This window comes from Marmota monax, unplaced genomic scaffold, assembly GCF_021218885.2.
Source record: "Marmota monax isolate L192 unplaced genomic scaffold, Marmota_monax_Labrador192_F-V1.1 WCK01_AAM20220418_F8-fsc00112, whole genome shotgun sequence".
NCBI lineage: Eukaryota > Metazoa > Chordata > Mammalia > Rodentia > Sciuridae > Marmota > Marmota monax.
This window is the reverse complement of record NW_026692073.1, coordinates 88,796-111,016: the sequence shown is the minus strand read 5'-3', so window position 1 is coordinate 111,016 and position 22,221 is coordinate 88,796. Positions and strand designations below refer to the sequence as shown.

The 22,221-nt window shown below is 35.5% G+C and overlaps 1 protein-coding gene across 3 annotated transcripts in view; it reads right to left on the bottom strand.

Moving 5' to 3' along the window:
- Mthfd2l (methylenetetrahydrofolate dehydrogenase (NADP+ dependent) 2 like) overlaps window positions 1-22,221 on the bottom strand; it is a 110,446-nt gene that overhangs the window by 6,828 nt on the left and 81,397 nt on the right. For all 3 annotated transcript variants that reach the window (XM_046458601.2, XM_046458609.2, XM_058584085.1), the window contains one exon: window positions 14,801-14,926. In XM_046458601.2, the coding sequence (XP_046314557.1) occupies window positions 14,801-14,926 (126 nt within the window). The remainder of the gene's footprint in view (window positions 1-14,800; window positions 14,927-22,221) is intronic.

Genomic DNA, 22,221 nt, shown 5'->3' with positions numbered 1-22,221 from the left:
TCACATGCTTGGTATAAGAAGAGTAACAAAGTCACAATGCAAAAAGGATGTGCATATTGAGACAGAAGAAATGTGTGGCCATTTTTTATCACCTACTATAGTAGTCTTCTGGCTCTCAGTCTGTCATATCAGCCATACTATCTGCTGCCAGATTTATTTTTTAAAACACAGATTTGATCATTTAAGCTTCTATATATTCACTGTCTCTAGGATAAACTATAAATTGTTTGTCACAGCCATCAAGATGTTTTATCATCTATTCCAACATCTTTGCTTTCATCATTTCCTAACCCTATACTTCATTGTCATTTTTCCCTCATATGCTACAAAATGGCCCAGATTCAGAATAAATGTTCCTATACAAGACAGACATAGTTACTGCCTCTTGTAGTTTATAGTCTAGTTGGGGAGAAAGATGTTAAAAATACAATTACCTAAATAATAACTGAGCCATGGCTATGAAATATATTTCATAAATAAAATGTGTATTGCACTGTGAATAATTCGGAGTCTGAGCACTGAATATATATATTATATATTACGTAATGTGTGTGTGTGTGTGTGTGTGTGTGTGTAAAATGTATCTATGCCTCACTTTTCCAATTGAGTCAGAGAGGTGGAAAACAGTGTTCTTGGTAGGGGTGACAACGTTTGTGATAAAGGTGTCAAGAAGTTTCCTTTGGATGGAAAGCAGCTTGAACTCTGGGAAGCAGTATAAGAAATGCAGTATGGCCGCCATGTAGGAGTAAAGGGGAAGAGCTGCAGAAGACAAAGCAAGAAGCGGTCAGCGTATGGTGTGCCTGGTATATAATGCAGACTCTCCATTGAGGAGATTAACTTGAAAGCAAGGGCTGAAGTATTTTTAATACTTGGAAAAATATACTTGGGGATGGGATAAATCAACTTGGAAAACTATCTGTTTTGTGTTTGTACATTTATCTAATGAAGTGATATGATAATACGGGTGTAAAGAAAGGAGAGAGGTACTAAGAGGAGAATAAATTCAGGTTCTTCTGCGAGCACGTCCGAGAAGGAATGGAAGTTAGATATATGGCTCATCAAAAGATTCAAAAATTACAGAAAACTTAAAACATGATGGACACATGAGGGAGAAAGAAGAGGAAGAGCACTGCAGACACAGGGAAAAGGAAAAGCAATGACTGTTTGAATTTGACAATGAAGCTGATGGAATGGAGGAACTGAGAGAAGTTCATTATTACAGCAGCATGTGAGGAAAACAGCAAGAGGAAAGAGTTGAGGCTGGGGAATGGGTCATGGCGTATGACTCTGAGGGGAGGAGTCAGGAAACTAAAGTTGAATAATGGTAGCTATAGTTATGGTGTTCAAGGTGAACAAACTTTAATAAAGTCATCTGTGAATGAACTTAATTATTTATATATTTAGGAATGGCCAGTTTTGTAAAGTAAAAATTTTGAGAGAAAAATAATCACTAATATGTAATTTTCAGTAGAAAATTAAAGGAGGAATTTATCTTCTGTTTTCATAAAGTTTCAGACTCATGTATGTCATTTACCAAAGAAATGTGTCTTGCCTGGAATATATATCTAATCTGATATGCTCTACTCTGGCTCTTGTTTTTTAAGTTATTGGCTTCAGATTTCTAAATGGAAGAATAAAGATGAGCATGGCTTGACATGATTCCCATTATTCTTACTTGAAGCAAATCATGTTTCAATTAATAGAATAAGAACAGTATGTATGAAGCAAAGGTTATTTCGTGTTAAAACTGAGATGATGACAGGATGATGAAAGAAACTAGGTGTTCAGTCTATGCCTCAAAAATATTCAGTGGTGACATGTGGTCACAGGGTGTGGAAAGATTACTCATGAAGGATACTAATAGCAACACCAGGAATATTTAAAATGCTCTATAACTACTTAAGTAAGAACAAAAGAAAGGTACAATCATTAACCTTTGGCACCAGCAACCCATGCTTCATGACAGGGTGTCTCCAGCTTGTGTGTTCTGTGTCATTACTTCCTCTGGAAACTGTATATTAAGTTCCCAGGACCTGGCACTTAATAATCCAAATTCTCATCTAAAATACTTTGTCTAAAATACTGCCTAATTCTTTGGCAGATTGTGAAGTTCTATGTGAGTACACTGTATTGTATCCCAAGCCCCAAAATAATGGAATTTCTAGATGTATTTAAACAGAATTGCTTTTTAAATTTTTGTTTTGTTATAGAAACTGTATATTCTGGTAAAAATCAAAGGAAATATTTGTGCTCTATAAATCTACTTTTGCAAGTGGAGGAAGAAGAAAAACTAATATCTCAAGTTCTGTAATATTGTTTTTTCTCTATTTTGTCTGATTCTCTGTCACTGAAAAAAAAAATTAGTCTATGGCCCATGTCAGATTTCTCACAATGCTACAACTAATTTTTAAAACAAACTTCCTGCCCCCAAAAGAAGAGAGATGGTTTCTTATCTGTGCCAAGGTGGCAGAACAAAAAATTTCTTGCTTCTCTCATGTGAATTTCAGTCTCCTAGCATACATATGTAATTGTCTAAATTAAATGCTTGGAGAATTTTCCCATGCTTCTAAATGCAAACCACTTAGGCATGGCCTCTCAAACATATCCACTATAATGAAGGGGAGACAAGCTTCAGGAAAATGAAGTACAGGAATAACAACCAGAAAAACCTGAATGGCACAGGACTCAAGAAATAGTATGACTCAGGAAGTAATATGGAAAACACTATACTTTCTCATATGGCTGGTATAAAAATGATGCACCAGGAGAGCAAAGGGACCCTTAGCAGGTGAATGGCTCACCACTGAACTTTCCAAGGCAATAAGGAATCATGTGACCCAGATACAAATTTCTATGCTTCCTCTTGCATTTATCTGGTTATATGATTCCAGAGGTTTCCACAAGTTTTCTACATATATAGTATTAAGATTTTATCATGGCATTCTGTGAGCAGTAATGGAACAGAGAGGATTCATGGGGTAGAAGAACATGAGACTCTTATCTACATTTTTTTTTAAATTGTGATGACTTCATTAGGTTAGTGAGCTATACTTACAAGAACTTTCTTGTAAGTTTTCTTTCTTTCCTTCTGATACTTTTCCTACTTTTATATTAAATAAATACCTCTATATGTTTGCATAGCTGTATCAGAAATATAGATAGCTTAAAAATACCTCTCAAAGTACCTAGAAAACATTCAGTGCAAATAAAGAGCAGGCAAAAGTTTAAAATTGCTCTCTGTGAAATCTGGTTATCACTCATCAGTGGAACCTTCTTACTAAACATGGATGGTGTCAGCTATCATTGCCTGTTTCAATTTTGATTGACAGGACAGAAATATTGTGTGCCATTTCTGGTAACTCTAATAAGAGCTGTGAAAATGACTAAAAATACCTGCCCTTCCAGTGTCTTTTTAAAAAAATTATCATCTCCCATAATTTTTCCTAATATGGTTTCTTTCTGCCCCTAATCATTTTTCCTTAAGTCATTAAACATTCATATTAGAGTGACAAACTAGATAGACTGTTTGGGTCATCCTCCACATTTCCTGGCAGGGATTTGTTCTCAGCAGTCTAACATAATCAACCCTAAATAAAAAGAGATAAAAGTTCTCTTTCACAAATATTTGTATCTATTTTTTAATTAATTTTTTATTTATATATGACAGTGGAATGCATCACAATTCTTATTACACATATAGAGCACAATTTTTCATATCTCTGATTGTATACAAAGTATATTCACACCAATTTGTGTCTTCATACATGTACTTTGGACTATAATGTCCATCACATTCCACCATCATTTCTAACCCCATGCCCCTTCCTTTCCCCTCCCAACCCTCTGCCTTATCTAGAGTTTGTCTATTCCTCCCATGCTCTCTCTCCCTACCCCACTATGAATCAACCTCCTTATATCAGAGAAAACATTCAGCATTTGTTTTTTGGGGATTGGCTAACTTCACGTAGCCTTATCTTTTCTAACTCCATCCATTTACCAGCAAATGCCATGATTTTATTCTCTTTTATTGCTGAGTAGTATGTTTTGTGTTTATATACCACATTTTTTATCCATTCATCTACTGAAGGGCATCTAGGTTGGTTCCACAGTTTAGCTATTTTGAATTGTGCTGCTATAAACATTGATGTGGCTGTGTCCCTGTAGTATGATGTTTTTAAGTCCTTTGGGTATAGACCAAGGAGAGGGAAAGCTGGTCCTTGAAATGAAGGATACAATAAATCAAATTTAAAAACTCAATAGAAAGCATAACCAACAAAATATTTATATCTTAATACAGGACAATGAGACACAACTACAAAAAATAATTCACTGTAGTATAAAAAAGAAAGAAAACTTCTTGAGCTATCAGATGCTTCTCTTGGTCCTGTGGATGTGAACTTAATGTGTCTCAACTTTAACTCTTCTCCATAAAAGTAGACCATTCCATGTCAAATATGCCCTACTAAATAGAATGTCTTTAAAGGTAGACTTGTTTTCAAACATCTATCCTTCACAATAACCATCTTGTCCATGTTATAAGCAACAAGAAGGCAGTTTGCTCACTGACAGTAAGGATCTCATAGTTACCATCAGTGATTCTACTTGTTTTATAAAATGACCTACCTGTGTGTTAGAAACATAGTCCCGGCAGAGAGGTTTTGCACTTTCCATCAACCTGTCCCAAATGATTGAGATAGATCACCTCTGGATTAGAGTAATAGGTCCTCCCTTACACTAAAGCTGGACTTTAAGGGCTACTTTATAGTTATCGAACACCAAAAGTTGATAAAATATTAACAATGAAAATTGTGAGGTTGGGGAGTCACTTTAACTTGGTTCTTTATAGTATCACAGATAAATAGTTCAGTAAAAGTGGTATAGTTCAAAAACAGTCTTGTTTCCTTTGAATTGGTAATATGCTCTTACTTTCCCATGTGGTAGGACACATACATGGATCAAAGCAGTACTAAAACCACTTTTAAAGGAAACCGACTTTGATATAAACTAGAAAATATAAATTCTAGGGACTTTGTCTATAATATACATGGCTATATACCCAGTAAAGCTATGTAAGTGAAGCAGCACTCACTCAATTAGCTGAGTAAGTCAGTAAATGAATCAACAGATATGTCATTCATTAATAATTGTAGATTGTTGTAGACTATTTACTTTTTTCAGGGGAGGGGGTGCTAGGGGTTGAACCCAGGAACTTGTGCAGGTTGTTGTAGATTAATATTATATTTTCTGCTACATTAAGTGGGAGCTGTGTCCCATTTAGGTAAATTTAGGGAAATACTTAGAGTGTCCCTATAGATTTATAAGTACAGAAGATGGTGATACAAATAGCCAGTAGTATGACTAAGAAGGCTAAGACCTGGTATAGGATGAAACAAAGAATGAAATGCAAGACAGAAGTTTACACTGTGGAGGTACACAATTTAGGTGAGAACAACCAAGTAAAAGCACAAGGTGATATAAGAACAAAGTGATGAAGACAGATGAAACCTGCTCTAGGAGTCTGAGGAAGATAGGAATAAGCATATTTCTTTCAAGCTGATTCAGATGAGAATTGGGTAAAAAACAAACTGAACCATAAGAGAGCTGAGAACAGAAAGTTATGAGGAGCATCGTGGCAAATGAAGTTCTAGACTCCTGGATTAGTGTAGTGGGAATGGGGAACAGAAAGGGGGAATAATGTTCACACAAACATGCACTGATTTCTGCCAGACATTATGCTCAGCAATTCACATACTTTAATTAGCCCATGTATGGTGATTATTTCATTTAATCTTCACAACAACTTTATACGATAGGTATTATTATCTGTTTTTCAGATGATAAAATCAAGTCTCAGACAGGTGAAGTGATTTACCTAAGATCATAATTGTTTTAAGCAGCAGGGCCAGGATTCAAACCCAAGTCAGCCTGAACATAGTCTTTTCTGAAAGGTTGGACATGATATAAGTAGAGCAGGGAGTGAAAAATAACTCTGAGGTTTCAAATATAGGCCACTCAAAGGAGAGAGAACAAATGAAAAACATCTTTAAAAACCCTCCTAGAGTTTTTGTTTTATATGAATGATATTGGGCTTCTATATAATTCTAGACCCTGTTTTGTCAACATGTTGACTATTGGTTTGAAACTTTGAGGAATAATTCTGACAAGATGGTGTCCCACATGTTATATATCCCATTTGGGGAGAGATCTCTTGCCCAGTGGATATTCTTTTAAAAATGCAAGGTAAAACTCCAACTATTTGGGGCACATTCACAGTTGTTTGCAACATCATACATTTGGCCTACAATTTAGAGTATGTTAAGTCCTCTTAAAATTCTTCCATTTGTCTGCTCTCTCTACCTGGAAAGAGCCCCTTCTTCCCTTTACCTATTCTCTACCCTAAATATGCATAGCATACTTCAGTGAAATTGACCTTTAAGATTCATCCCCAGAGGACTGTAGAACTGGCACCTCCATTCTTGCTTATTCCAAAACCTTTAGAGTCATACTTAAATCTTCTTTTTTCCTCATATTTAATCATTTAACTAATCATTCCAACTCTTCCTTTTAAATTATATCTACCATCTAACTATCTCTTAACATCTTTACCCATTACCATCCTCGTCCACACCCCATCATTTCTTACTTGGATAATTACAATAGCCTCTTAACAGGTACCCCTGTTTACACCCTCCAAAAAGCATAGGCACCATTCAGAGTGATACTCTTAAAAACAAGTCCAACATCATTTCTTAGTCCCAAATCCTCTAATGGCTATCCTTGCACTTAGTGTAAAATCCAAATTCCTTTCCATGATCTATAAGGTCCTACATTTGGCAGCTCCAGCAACTTATTCTGCTGTTTCTGGCTTTTCCTTACCTTTTCCCCTTTTATTTACTACATTTAATTATAGCAGCCCCCTTGCTGCTCATCAAAACCACCAAGCATGCCTCTCCTCACAGCTGCTATGTTTGGCTGGAACATTCCCAAGGTCTTTGCATTTGCTACTCTGTTTGTTTCGAATGTTTGTTCCTCATATATCCACATGGTTCTCTCCCCTATTTTGTTAAGGTTAGCTATGAGCCTTGCCTAACCACCCTTTCTAAGCAACTTTACCTCATTATTCTCTGGCTCCCTTGTCTTGTTTTGTTTTTGTAATACTAAACACTGCATTATGCATCATATGTATATGTATGCATTTGTTTATTATCTGTCTCCTCTAGCCCAAATGTAAGCTACTTATAGGTAACAACTTTGTTTCTTTAAGTCATTCTTGTAACTCAAGGGCCTATAACAATGCCTAACACATAGTAGATGCTCCAACATGCTTGTGAATGAAAACTAAATGAATGAATCTAAATTGAAGAACTGGAAGAGTCACACTAAAAACATCAGTAATAATCAAGAGATTGAAATTGTCCATTAACAACAGAAATATGAAAAATGAAAGCCATTAAGAAACTTGATACACTCTTCAAAATGGCATAAAGTGGACAAAAGTAACCAATCTCTATCAATTATTTACTAATAAAGTGAGTTTAGTTATAACTGAAGACATTGAGGCAAGGCTGTACTATTTTCACAAATTTTATTGCAGAGCTATATAATATTGACCTACAGAAAGTTCAGAATTAATACTGTAAGAATGAGAACTGACACTAGGCATCCACCAACTCTGCAAGAAGACATTTTAAATAGTACATGCTTTGAAACCAAAAGCAAGCCAGCAATATAAGATTGTCTCCTAAGGTTTTCACAACTGAATTAATTCAGAATACATAGATCAACTGATGCATGGATGTTGGATAATGAATCTCTTTCTTTTTTCCTTCAAGTAAGAGATTAGCTTTCATGTTCGTATGTGTAGGGTGGGTTATCATTCACCCAAGTATTGTATCCAATCCAGACAACATGGATTCTACATCCCTTTCATTCCCATACATGACCACAGGTCAGGTCCACAGAACATTAGCAGAAGTGATGCATGAAACTTTCTAGTTCAATTTTCTTAAAGGTGGAGCTACTTGCCCTGCACTCTCTTTGACCTTCCCATGGGAGAGAATGTTCATGAAAAGGCCTTTCAACCTCAACTGTATGGAGGACAATACTCAAGCAGAACAGTGTTATGAACTAAATTGTGTCTTCTCAAAATTCATAAGCAAAGTCCTAACACCCAGTATCTTAGAATGTGAATGTATTTTGAGAAAAGATACTGAAAGAGGCAAAAAGGTTAAATGAGGTCATTATAATAAGGTCTAATCCAATATGATGATGTCATTAGAAACAGAGGAAATCTGAATCTGAACATGTACGGAGGTAAGACTGTATGAAAACACAGGGAAAAGATGACAATCTACATGCTGAGGTGAGAGAACACAGAAGAAATAACCCTAACGACCCTTCAATCTTGGACTTTTAGTCTCAAGGTTTATGAGAAATAGATTTTTGATGTTTAAGCCATGCCATCAGTCATATTTTGCTTTGGCAGCTCCAGCAAACTACTACAAACATTAAGATGATCAAAATAGTATTCCTGAATGAACCTAACTGCCCCACTCCCTTGACTACCTGTCTAACTTCCAACATTGATGGGAGAGGGCTAAATTATCTTGAGTTAATATATTTTGGTGTCCCTTTGTTATAGCAGCTTAACCTGTATTCATGCATAAAACTTAGAGCAAAAAAATGAAAACCACCTAAGTATGTAATAAGAAAGGGTGGAGTAAATCATGATAAATTCACTGAACACAACTATGCATTAGAGCCTTAGCATTGAAAGTGCGTAACTGCGTAAGTTATATATTCCTCAAGCTATATAAAATATGTTTATATAAAACATCTGGAAACAACAGAGTTAAAAAAACTGTAAAAATAATATTGGCTGTGTTAGAGGGGTGGACATTCTTTTCCATAAAATATGGCTATTATTTTTACAGTTTAAATCAGTTTCATCAACAGTATAAGGTACCTTTAGACTAATCTTTAAAATTTCTATTTACTACCCTATAACTTTAAAACAGTGTAGAGGGAAAATTCACTCTAGACATTAACCTCACCTATTTTGATTTTGAGAAAGATGTCATACATTATTCCTCCCTTCTATCTTTTTGTTTCCTTTTCACAAGTTCTACCCTGTGTTATTTTCCCCCGTTTTGGTTTAGACCAGTAGAGAGGTGTGGTCCAGACTGGAAGACAGGGAGGAGGGGTGGCAGGTAATAAGGAGCAGACATTCCAGTTCTTTTCATTCCACCTCAATCCCTGTGGAATGCACCATAAAACTGAAGCAAAGCTATTAAAGCTTCAAAAGGCTATAAAAACATCTGGGTGTTAGGTATAAGGTATAGATGAGGCCCAAGAGTTCACCAGCGTGAGCAAGGGCAACTGAATTAACAGCACGGGAAGTCATTAATTAGACTGTGCAGCTGACCAAATCCATTTGGTGAATTGTGGTTATAAAAACAAAGTAACTATAAGCGTCTGAGACTAGCACTAGAGACTGCCTTCCAGCTTGTTATTCAGAAACTGTTTGCCACTCACATCACACACTCTCTTGCTTCCTTCATAATTCTCCTGATTGAGAATGAAGTTTTCTTTGTCAGAAATACATAGTTTACTGCAAAGCTACAATAGAAAATGATTAAAAGAAGTTCCTAGTGTTAAAAGTTAATAATATATATCAAATCCAAATTTTCCAAAGAGATTATTCATTACAAGATTGATAATGAAAAAGAACTTTTAGACATAGAAATAATTTAGTCACTGATGCTTTTAAATACTGTTTCTTCTTTCTTTCTTTTTTAGTTCTAGATAGACACACTATCTTTATTTTATTTATTTATTTTTATGTGGTGCTGAGGATTGAACCCAGTGCTTCACAAATGCTAGGCAAGTACACTACCACTGAGCCACAACCCCAACCCCTGTTTCTTCTTTTAATGTCTTAAGTTGGTGGGGTAGATCTGTTCAGGTAATTGAAGTTAAGTATTTATCAGAGGCTGAAAGCAGTGATGAATCATTTTGAGATTTGTAAGGGGGTATCAATACAAAACAAAATAGTACTAATTTGAGGCCCTATTTATTTCTCAAAGCACCTGGAGAGGTTTGACATTGCACAACCGGCCCATGTTAGATCTATAGGGAGGCAAAGTAGAAGCATTGAGTCTCTAGAAAACTGATAAACAACACTGAATCACCTGCATGGATAGTACTTCAAGAATAATAGTGAGAAATATTGCCAAACAAAATTGGATAATCATGTCATAGTGGTGATTATGGCATTGTATATGAATTTGAACTACTGATCACTAATTTCATGATATTTTATTATACAGGGATAAATATAGCAGTACTCAGTTTTCACAGTAGTGTAAGATCATAAAAATGATTTTTAAAACACTGCAAATAAATATTAATAATCAATAGGGAAAATTATATTTGTTCAATGATCTTTAAAAACTTTCGTCAAAACATTTAAAAGTCTCTTACCATAGTTTACAGATACATTTGGAATTGAAAATAATAGGAAAACTAATGTTTATTTAGGGTCCCATAACTTAAAACATTAGAAACATTGAGTATAAGTGTTTTATTTCTTTGAAAACTCCTGTCAAGAATAGCTTGGTGAATGCCTTCTTCTGGTCATATAACTTACTATTTGGAGAAAGCAATTTTTTCTCTATCTTGGAAAATTCTCAGATTGCTTCCTCAGTTTGCATAAACTTCCAGCATTTTTATCCTTTGCCCTTTCAATGTCATGAAATATCTCTGAAATTTCATTTAGGGTGAAGTTTTATGCCAGCACCACTTCCTCTGGGGCACGATTCATTCTTTTTGTCACAACCAATTTGTTTATTTATGTCAATAAATCATTCCCATAAGTATAATCTATTTTAAATGGGTTGCTTGGTTTCCTTTATTAATGAGCCAGACATTTCTGCAAGGATAATTTATTTCAGCATTTGATTTTACCTACATCCGCTTTATCTTGGCAGTAGTTATAGTGAAACTTTCATCGATACTCACAAAGCAGGCACACTTTCCCTGTGGCAATTTGCAGCCAAATGCTACCTATGAGTTTTGTGGCATAACCCAAGTTAAAGCCCCTCCCTTTTAGCTGGGGATCATCCCTCACCTCAGGTTAAGTCCTGTGAACAACCTAAAGAACAACATGTCAAAACCTATCACTTGCCTGCTCATATGGGTGGCTGAGTCACAGCCTCACTGGCAAGGCCTTCTTTACCAAGTCCTGATCTTCCTTAGAGCTCTGGTTCCATGAGCCAACAGGGCAGCAACAAAAACTACTAGCAATCATATAGGTGTTTTTTATGACAGGATTGGAAAATTCTGGCCTAAGAGTTTCTGTGTTTTTACATGATCATCTGGTAGTGCCTTGTTGAATGTCCAGGATGTAGTAAACATTAAAGCTAAAGGAACCCATTGTTAATATATGAGTCTCCCATATCTATGGGGGATATGTTCAGTTTCTGTATGTCTGAAACTGAAGATAGTACCCAACTCTACATATCATGTTTCTTCCTATACATATCACATATGTTCAAGTTTTATGTATAATTAAGGCATATTAATAACAATAATAAGAATATAGAACAACTATAAATTAGACCTTAATAATAGTTACATAAATGTGGTCCCCCTCTGTGTCTCAAAATATTTTATGTACTATACTCAGCCTTCTTCTTGTGATAATATGAGATGATACAATTACAGTTTTCTGGTTGAGTATGCCAGGAAAACAGAACCTTGGATAAGGGAAGGCTACCGTAACACTGAAATACTGATGGTCAGAGAGGTTGCAAAGATATCAGACAGCAGTGCATGTCTAAAATAACCTCTTTGGTTATCTAGTCCAATGTTTTTTTTCTGTTCATTTTATATTATTATTTCTCTTTACCATTTTCTTTTTGAAATTTTATTAAATACTTAGGTACAGAGAACTACAATTTGGTTTAACAGATACCAAGTTGAGCAGTATGCAGCCTTAAGTGCATATCTGTCTGACCACTGAACATACACACCCACCCCAAAATACTTATTTTATAATGTTTTCAGCAAACCTTCATGAACAAAATACTATTCTTGGTTAAATACAAGAAAGCATGGAAATCATCTGAGACCAATGAAATACCCTATGAGAAAGAGAGTCTTATAAAATATGATGAAGAACTGCTAGCTAAGCTTGTCCCACAGGCATAGTCAAGGTTGTGAATTGCAAACATCCCAGCTTTTTTTTGATCTGGTTATCTATGCTGTCCGTGCCATCTGGTATGTGGTGATTTTGCAATAAACACATAGTAACTATAATGTTATCAAGAAACAGAATGACACCGCAGAAAATAACATGCCAGGTTTTAAAATATAATGTATCTTTACTCATGTGAGTTGAGAAATTCAAATAAATTATTGATATCTGATTGGAATCACTGAACTTGAAAGATGAAATAAATAAATAAGGTTATATCCTAATAATTTCAGCATGTACATGCAACACACACACACACACACAACACACACACACACACACACTCATCCTGCTAGACTAGAATTCCATCCATGTTGGGGACCCTATGAATTATAACCTACAAGGGCAGCATTGTATTCTTTGATAAGGTCCATCTGTGCTTTGCTCTTATTCACCATTCCGTAAAAAGTTTGAGAGTGAGTTAGGAAACTCCTAGGGCACAAGAGCTGCAGGTATTGTATGTATGTCTCATTAAGTTTTTCTTTACCACCAAGTTCAAAGTGTTTACCTGGACCTAGTCCCTGTTACATCTTAGAATCTCATATATGAGGCCAATACCCTAGGACCCTCCTTACTGTCTACATTTTAAAATTTTATTCAACACCATGCTAGGAATTGTGTAAACTATCAGCTAAAGACCAGGTTCCAAGTAAAAATTTAAAATCTGAAATTATGTTTTTCAAAGTGGTTATACTAATTGGCAGTCCCATCAACAATGTACGAGTATACCTTTCTCCCACATCCTCACCAACATTTATCACTATTTGTATTCTCGATGATTGTCATTCTAACTGGAGTGAGATACAATCTCAGTATAGATTGGATTTACATATCCCTGATTGCTAGGGATATTGAACATTTTAATTTTATTTTTTATTTTTTTTAAAAAAAGTTATTTTGGAATATTTTAAACATATACAGTAGATGAAAGAAGATAATCACCCTCATGTGCACATTCCCAGCTTCAACAGTGACCAACTCCTGGCCAGTCTTGAGTTGGTTGCCTGGGCCCACTTCCTGCCTTCGGTGTTATGTGGAAACACAACTCCAGGAAGCTTTTGGGGTGGTGCATCGACTTCCCTGTGTGCTAACATCTTGGTTCTCTGTTCTGTTCCAGATCATTGCCTTTGATGAGTTAAGGACGGACTTTAAAAGCCCCATCGATCAGTGCAACCCTGTTCATGCGGTAAGTGGTAAGTTGCAGGTTCTGCTGACCAGAAGGTGGTGTCACCATAGGCCACCCAGGACTTGTGCAGGAGGCTGAGGGTTTTGATGGCAGAATAAGTAAAGAACCCACTTGCTCTGACTCTGCCTCTGTGCCTGGCTTCAGGCTGTTGAGGAGCCTTCTTGCTCTTGAGGTTGCTGAGATATCATTTTAATTTTAAAGTATAGTTTTAAAAATAAAATATCTGAATTTTAAATATCATATTATTGATTGAGTTTATCTGTAAGCACATTCCTGTAACTAATAAAATCTTCATCTAGCCAGGTGGTGGTGCTTGCCTGTAATCACAGAAGTTTGGGAGTCTGAGGCAGGAGTATTGCAAACTCAAACTTAGCCTCAGCAACTTAGTGAGGCCCTAAACAACTCAGCAAAACCCTGCCTCTAAATAAAATATAAATGGGGGTAGGGTCTGCTGGGGCACAATGGTTAAGTGATCCTGGGTTCAATCCCAGTGCAAAATAAATAAATAAATAAAATCTTCATGTAGTCCTGCTTTTTGGGGTCAGAATGATCAGTCTTTTACATAAAATACTTCTAATATGAAATGTTCTCACTCACTTTACCATATTCATATCTTTGTACACATCTAAGACTTATAGGCTATTATGAAAACCTACATATAGGTTAGATTCTGACAAAGATATTGGAAGTAAAACTGGTTTAGGGGTCTGGCATCATGAAACATATATCTCTTGGGGCTCAGTTTTCTCATCAGTAGAAAGAACGTTCATTTGGTTAGAATTATTCTATTTTACAACTACATGTTGACTGTCTTAAATCTTTCATTGGCCACAGAAATTTTAGCCTAAATCCTCTTGTTTATCCTCTGTAAGGCAAAAATGAAAAAACAACAACTTCAATTTTCTAGACAACTATGTAGATCTGAACTATGGTCTAGATTGCCAAACACAACCTAAGATCTCTTCTTACTCTAAGAATGAATGGCTGAGTAGAAAACACAGATGGCTAAATGTAGCAAAAAATAACACTACTCCAAAAAATAAAAATAATGCAAATGTCTGTGAAAGGTCAGCTGAATTCTTTCATTAAAACTGCACAACAAGAAATTTGATCTTAAAACCAAAGATTAGTGGTACAATTAGAAGGAAGGGAGGAAGAAAAATAAAAGGAAGGATAGGAGAAAGGGAGGGAAAGAGGGAAGATGATACAAGTATGATTAAATTCTTCCCTCAAAGGAAAGAGTTGTTGATGATTAATAACTTAATGATGTCCATACAAAACTGAAAATTTTTCTTTCTATCTTCAAAGCATGCAAAACAGAATTTTTTTCATTTAGCAAAAGATATTTGATTTCTTACCTTCAAAGTCCACATCTCCAACTAATTTTGTCTTTCCTGTTACCGGATCATGGACATAGTTGATACCGACATCAATTACAGCAGCACCTTCTTTAACCATATCAGATGTAATCAGCTTTGGAATACCTGAAAATAAAATGGAGTTGTGAAACACTCAATACTCAGACTTTATCCTTGAGTATAACAAAGGATTGTACTAATGTTTCTGTCATCATAGAGTTTAAAAAATATACAAAATATACCATTTGTAAGATGCCAACTGCATTCTGGCCATTTCTGATCAGGCAGAAGAACAAAGAACAAAGATGATTATAGTAGCAGATGGAGTCTTTTGTGGATGAAATTCTGCCAAGAACTACTCTCTCACCCTAAGAATTGCTTACCTGAATTCTCCATATGGATATCTGTTTGAACAGCATCCTTTTGTATTTCATGTAATATAAATATCATCAGAAGATTATGGACATGAAACAGGCTCCTACTGATATGGAGTGAAATGGGATGAAAACTACTCAGAAATTGGGGACAGAGAAAAGAAGAGAGTGAGAAAAGGGAAAATGAGGATAATAAAAATATTCACTAGGGTTATGGTAAAGTGCCATTTATTTAGTGGCATCTTATCAACCCCAAACATGAAATGCTATCCCTTTTTTTTTCTCGGTTTCTTTGATTCATTATGTATATTACTCTGAAAGATGTAAAGTATAGTAAGCTCTATTCAGTATAGCTTCATTCTCATTGAAAAGGTAGAACTATACAGATCTTATATCATCATGTTTCCTATAACTATTTTCAAATTTTATTTCAAGTACAACAGTATAGTTAATAATACCTAAGGTTTAAATTTTAAAAAAATAAATGCTTACTAAGTCATCTTCAAACTTAGTGGATTAAAACACCAATTATCATCATTTTTCATGGTTCTGTGAGTTGACTGAGCTCAGCTAGATCTACCTTGGGATCTTTCAGTGCATCTATATCTATAGAGGTTCATTGAGGTCTTTTAAGAGAAATATTTATCAGTGCCATTTTCAAAATTTTATAAAGAATTTGGAAGTAGACACTGATATTATGATGGCTATTTTATCTTTGTCTTCCTCCAGAGTTATTTTCTACTTTGCTTTGCTCTACTCTATGCCAAGGGTGGGGCTGATCCTTACAGAGATCTCATGTGCTTCCTATCTTTCTTTGCATCCTGTTGTGGCCATGAGAACAAGCTCAAGCTAGTCTACTAGAGGTTACAAGTCCTGTGGAGCAGAGATGAGTCATTTCAGCTGGGGGTACCTAGACTGATGAGTCCCTAGACAACCACTAGCTGATGGCAGATGCCTAAATAATCCCAGAAAGGTCATCAGAATGAACCAAGGCTAGCATAACTGACCAGTTGAACCACAGACTCATATAGAATTATTTTTTAAAAAGTGGTTGGCTAAATTTGGGGGGTCTTGTTTTGTCTTTTTTTTTAAACACATTAATAGTTGAATATCTCACATTTGCAAATGATATAAAATTGAACAGGAGGTTGTCACTTTGAAACAATGGATTATAAACAGCAAGAAGAATTTCAAGGTAAATAAATGTATAATTCTTATCAGGTGATATACTTGATCGGGAAATTCACTAAAAAGTAAGACAAATTGGGTCCAGATACAAGGGTATAATATTTTCTACTACTTTTTTAGAAGACTCTTTCTGGAAAAGCTGGTTATATTCCAGAGGCTATTTTAGAGCAAAATGATTAGAGTAAGTCCATAGTTCATTTCAATTGTTCAATTATTTAGTTCAACTGTTTATTATTAGTCTGCAGCAATATAAAAAGCTTAAACTATAAGGGGAAAAAGTATTCCTAAACACACTGTTTAATCAATCCATATATATTTTCTCATAGCAAGACTTTCTTAATGAAGGAAGCAGTGTGTTGATTTATAGTGTTCGTAATATCTAAGCTCCCTACTTTGTAGTGACCCTTAATGTACAGTTCACAGAGGGCAAGAAACAGTCACAGACCAAAAATATTGCATACTGAATGCCTCTAAAATAGAGGTGTATTTGAATAAACTCCAGCTTTTTATTTCCAGGGGGGAAAACCCATAAAACAATATAACAATAATTATGGTAGAGTCTTCAATATGTTAAACTGAATAAGGGATAGATTTACTCTGTATGGTTTCAAAGAGAAGAACAAAAGAAGGAAGGAAAACAAAGGAACACAGAAGAATTAACCCAATATAAAGATCTTAAGAAATATAATAAAATATGCCACAAAGAGGAACTTTTACTATCCTTATTCCTCAATAGAAGTATTCAGCATAGGGTAAAAGAGGAATTGAATTGGAAAGTTTAGTTATGGGGGATAGTTCCCCATATGACCCTGGCCAACCTAGTTCTATCTCTTCCCACTTGTAATTCTCAGAATGAGCCAAGTATGGGACATCTTGAGATAAGTAGGGAATGTTTGGGATAACCCAGGCTACATCCTCATCTCTCTGAGAACAGGATGTCCTGTGATTCTTGAGGCTCAGCAATCAAGAATCACAGTGGAATGCTTTGAAGGTCCTACAGCCATGTCAATGTGGAACATGCACAGAAGAAGTTCCATCTTCCCAGAGCAGTTTTCCTGAGTCTTGGGAGACTAGCTTGCCATGGATCCTAGGCTTCTGTTTATTCTTGCTATCTTTCTGTGAGAAATAAATCTGCTTTGCTTGATTTATTGTATGTGTTCTGTCTCACAAAACTCATAAAATGGTAGAAATATTAATAATCCTTTTATTCCTCACAGCTGTCCTTTAGTGTTGGTTTCCTGCAACAGCTTGATCTCCTCTAAAGTTCTGCCATATTTATAAACCTTCACAAGAGTGGTGACTTCCAATTCTAAGATTTAAACATTCTCCTTTGTCTTTTACAACATTTTTTTAATATTTATTTTTTAGTTGTAGGTGGACACAATATCTTTATTTCATTTTTTAAAAATTTTTATTGTTGGTTGTTCAAAACATTACATAGTTCTCGACATATCATATTTCACACATTTGATTCAAGTAGATTATGAACTCCCATTTTTACCCCGTATACAGATTGCAGAATCACATCGGTTACACATCCACTGTTTTACATATTGCCATACTAGTGTCTGTTGTATTCTGCTGAACCCAGTGCCTCACATGTGCCAGGCGAGCACTCTACCACTGAGCCACAACCCCAGCCCTTTTCCAACATTTTTTTAAAGTTGTTTTCCCTCTTTCCAACTAATTTATTGCTGAACCTTTGTAGTCTTCAGATCTTATCACTTTACTTAAGACAGGAGAGAAATAACATTAGTGTTATGGTTTGCATCATAAATGTTCCTCAAAAGCCACATGCTGATGTCTTTGTTGTCAGCTTATGGTGTTATTAGAAGATAATGAAAATTTCAGGAAGCAGGGGGCTTCTTATAGTTTGGACCTGGAATATAAACTGAAGGCTCATATGTTGAAAGCCTGGTTCCCAATGCAGCAGCCTTCAGAGGTGGCACTTGGGAGAAGTGATTGGAACAAGAGGGCTCTGACCTCAACAATGGGTGAATCCACTGATAGAATCAAAATTGAATGAACTATTGAAAGGCTATGGAAACTATAGAAGGTGAAGCCTAGTTGGAAGAAATCATTCATTGGCTCTTTATTCTCTAAGACTTTGAAACCTTTGCTTCAAAACTCTCTGCTATTGTGCTCACCACCCAAAACTTTTATATTATGATCATAACTCAGTTATAATCGAGTCTCCACTTTAAAACAACTTGCCTTAAAATAAACTCCAACATATCAAAAATATCCCAACTTTGCCTTCATGTGCCAATATGCTGCTAAAATAAACTGGCTCCCTAAGGGGTGGGGTTGGGGACCCATGATTTGTACAACTGGATGATGTCTGTGATATAAATAGTCCTACCATGCCTATCTTCAATTTATGTGACATGGCTGATCATGAAAGAGGGAAGAGATGCTCAGAATTAACCTTTGTAGGCTAATAGGAGCTGACCTAGCATACCCTTGCTACCATATCTATTGAGGGAGTTGTCTTCCATGCTGTATCAAATTTGTCTAGCAGTGGATTGTTGGGTGACATTTAGAAAGAGCCAGAATCTAACAACTTTGGGGATTTACAAACATCTACTCAAGAATTTTTCTTGACCATGATCCAAAACAAAACCTCAACTTAGAAACTATGAGCATCTCTAGCCTCTCAAGCCTCCTGGGGGCAAAGGGAGCAGTTAGTCTGACTGTGATGATGAGTTAAGTCTTGTGTTGAGCTTGAACTCCAATTTCTTTTAATGGAAGTTTATTATGTTTTATATTTTTTGAATTTTTTGATTATCTGATTAGATTTGAAAAATATTTTATTCTTGGTGGAAATCAGTTTCCTAACTAACAACACTATTTAGCTCTGCCTCTGTCATTTTTTGTTGTATCTTTATAAAATGGAAGTTGACAGGAGAGTGACAGGTTGATAGGTGTAAGTGACAGGTTGATAGGATAAATCCATTTCTCAAACTAACACTGAGGACTGAGAAGTTCAAAAATCTCTAGTAAACTTCCAAAAATTATTCGGTAAATTTTGCTTTCATTTAGCAAAATGCTTAGAGTTCTTCTCTTTCTCGTTTTGTCTGTTATATCTCCCCATACCTTACTGTCTATGGAAAACTGCAGAGTAGTCAAGCTTGTAGCTGTAAATGCCTCACCATTAAGCTGTGGGGAACTGAGGCAAGAGGTAACAAGCAGCACTTTCAATTGACCATTCCTAGTTCTGCAGTATTGGCCTCGGTCTAAACCCAAGACGACTTCCCTTCTGATATGTACTTTTGTTTCTTACATCCATTTATACCATAACTCAAATTCTTATACCTACTATCTTTAAAAATGGCATAATTTCACTAAAGAAAATTTAAAATTGTAATAGCTATTTTTAAATAAATTTTGACAAGAATAAAAAAATGTTCATTTGAGAGGAGCCTAAGAACAGAAAGGGATAAAATTCCAGACATCCAACAGTCTGCACATTTAAATTTGTTTGAAGAAGTATCCAAAGGTATTCAGATTCTAAAACTATTCTCCCAACAGAGTCCTTGGTTAAGGTAAAAAAAAGAAAAAAGAAAAAAAAGTGAGAACTTAAACTCCCTTTTATATTCCTTCAAATCTCAACACAAATCTAATGGTCTTTATCCTGCAATTTCTCTTCAACTCTGTTTCTCCATCTCCTTCTGACTTATTCCTATTACCTCTTGCTGAACAGAAGTCTCTCAAGAGCAATAACCTCATAAAGTAAAGCCCCTCATTGTTGATTGTAAGACATAGTCTTATTTTGAGCTAAAATTCTTTATTAACATTTTTCCAAAACCTACCTGCCATAAAATTTTCAAAGGAATAAGGAATAGTTTTAGGAACATAATAATCCAGGCTTTTGTGTTATATCTACTATATATATCTACTATATACTACAATATATCTACTATATACTACAATGATATATGTTAAGATAGAATACTTATAAAGGAAAGGAGGTTTGTTTAGCTCTAAGCCTGGAAAGTTCAAAGTCCAAAAGCAGGCAAGCCCCATTTGGCCTTTAGTGAGGACCTAACAGCAGATGGCATCACATCATGGCAGAAGTGTATAGGGAAACAAATATCACATCTCAAACAGAAAACCAGACAGAGTGAGAAGAAAAAGGATTTCTTCTTTTATAAACTCTTATTCTTCAGAACTACCAATGGGTTATAAGAGAAGTAGCTTAATCCTTTTAGAAAGCATGCCCCCAGTGATCTAAGACCCTCTCATTAGTCCCTGCCTCTTGAAAGTGTTGTCACTTCCCAATACTGCTACTCTGGAGATCAAGCTTTTAACACATGGGCTTCTGGAAAACATTGAAACCACATCCAAACCACAGTGGCTCCCAAATCTCCATCTATTAATCCATATGTTCAGGTGCAAAATAATTGCAAGGAAACACAGAATTCAAAGATTCAAATTTTATAAGAAAACAGAGGGATTTAGAAACTGTAGATATTGGACATCTTTTGGAAGCTATCTCTAAAATAATTCCTGTAAACATAGAGTAGATTCTAATTCAGTTCTGTAAGCAAAGAAAGCATTGATCCATTAGTGAAATCAGGTGCAGGCTAATCTTTTGATAACATTCACAAGTAAATCTCAATGCAGATGAAGGCCCAGCTTTCTACTCACTTTTAGTGAATGATTTTAAGCTAGAGGTAGAAGGGTTATTTCACACACACACACACACACACACGAAATTAGAATGAACATCCATTATAACTCTGTTGAATATTTGAAAGAGCCTTAGCACAAAAACATAAGAAGACTTAGAATAAATTCTCTGAATTACACATAAAACAATTAGATAGTCCCCATCATTGAACACAAAGGGAGAGGCACTTTAAAAAGACATTTCTAGATATTATAAACAGAAAAATATTTGGGGAAAACACTTAAAACTGAAGGCTGTGAAAATCAAAATGCTGTGAAGAGAAATCAAATGTTCAGTTTCTCATTTTGCCCTTAAATTCACCAGGAGGAATTTCTCACAAAGTTAAAAGACAACCTTTTGATTGATATGGGCACTACTTTATTAGCCTAAAAGTCTGCTATTCTTATTCAACATCTCCCTAGAGTAAACAAACTATGCAAGGGCAGTGTCTCTAAATCTGCAGACATTCCGCATGTCTTGTCCCAGAACAGAGGTACCATATGTGTAGAGACTCCCTATTCATAATAAAGTCACAGATACCTTGGACATTGACTTAAATTTTCTTGTACATTAATGTCTAGATGAAGCTTAAGTTGATGACCCAAAGAAGTGCCAGAATTTTTGTGAGTAAGATTTTGAGGATGTTGACTGAGTTGACAAATTATTGGGGCTGACCCTATCCACAGATTCTGACTGATCTCTTTATACCTCTACCTAAATTTATATGATAAATATAAATTCATTCAGGGCCCTAGACAGCCATACATAGAATATTCATTCCCTGCTTCCTTGCAGTGGCAAACTCAAATTCTGTTTTATCTCTGTGCTTCCTGAGGCTATAAATTTTACAATACATTTTACAATGTGTACTTTGTTTTCTTTTTAGATCAAAATAACCAATATACAACTGCCTTCTAGAAATATCAACACTATACCTGTGGCCCTTATGTCTTAGCAGTTAAGTGAGGCACCCTCATACTTAAAAAAATTTTTTTTCTGGTACTCAGAATTGAATCCAGGGATGCTTTACTGATCCATATCTTAGTCCTTTTCACTTGTTTAATTTTGAGACAGAATCTTGCGAAGTTGCTTAGGGCCTCACTACATTGCCCGGAACTTGCAATTCTCCTGTCTCAGCTTCCTGAGCTGCTGGGATTACAGGTGTGGGCCACCACACTTTTTATACA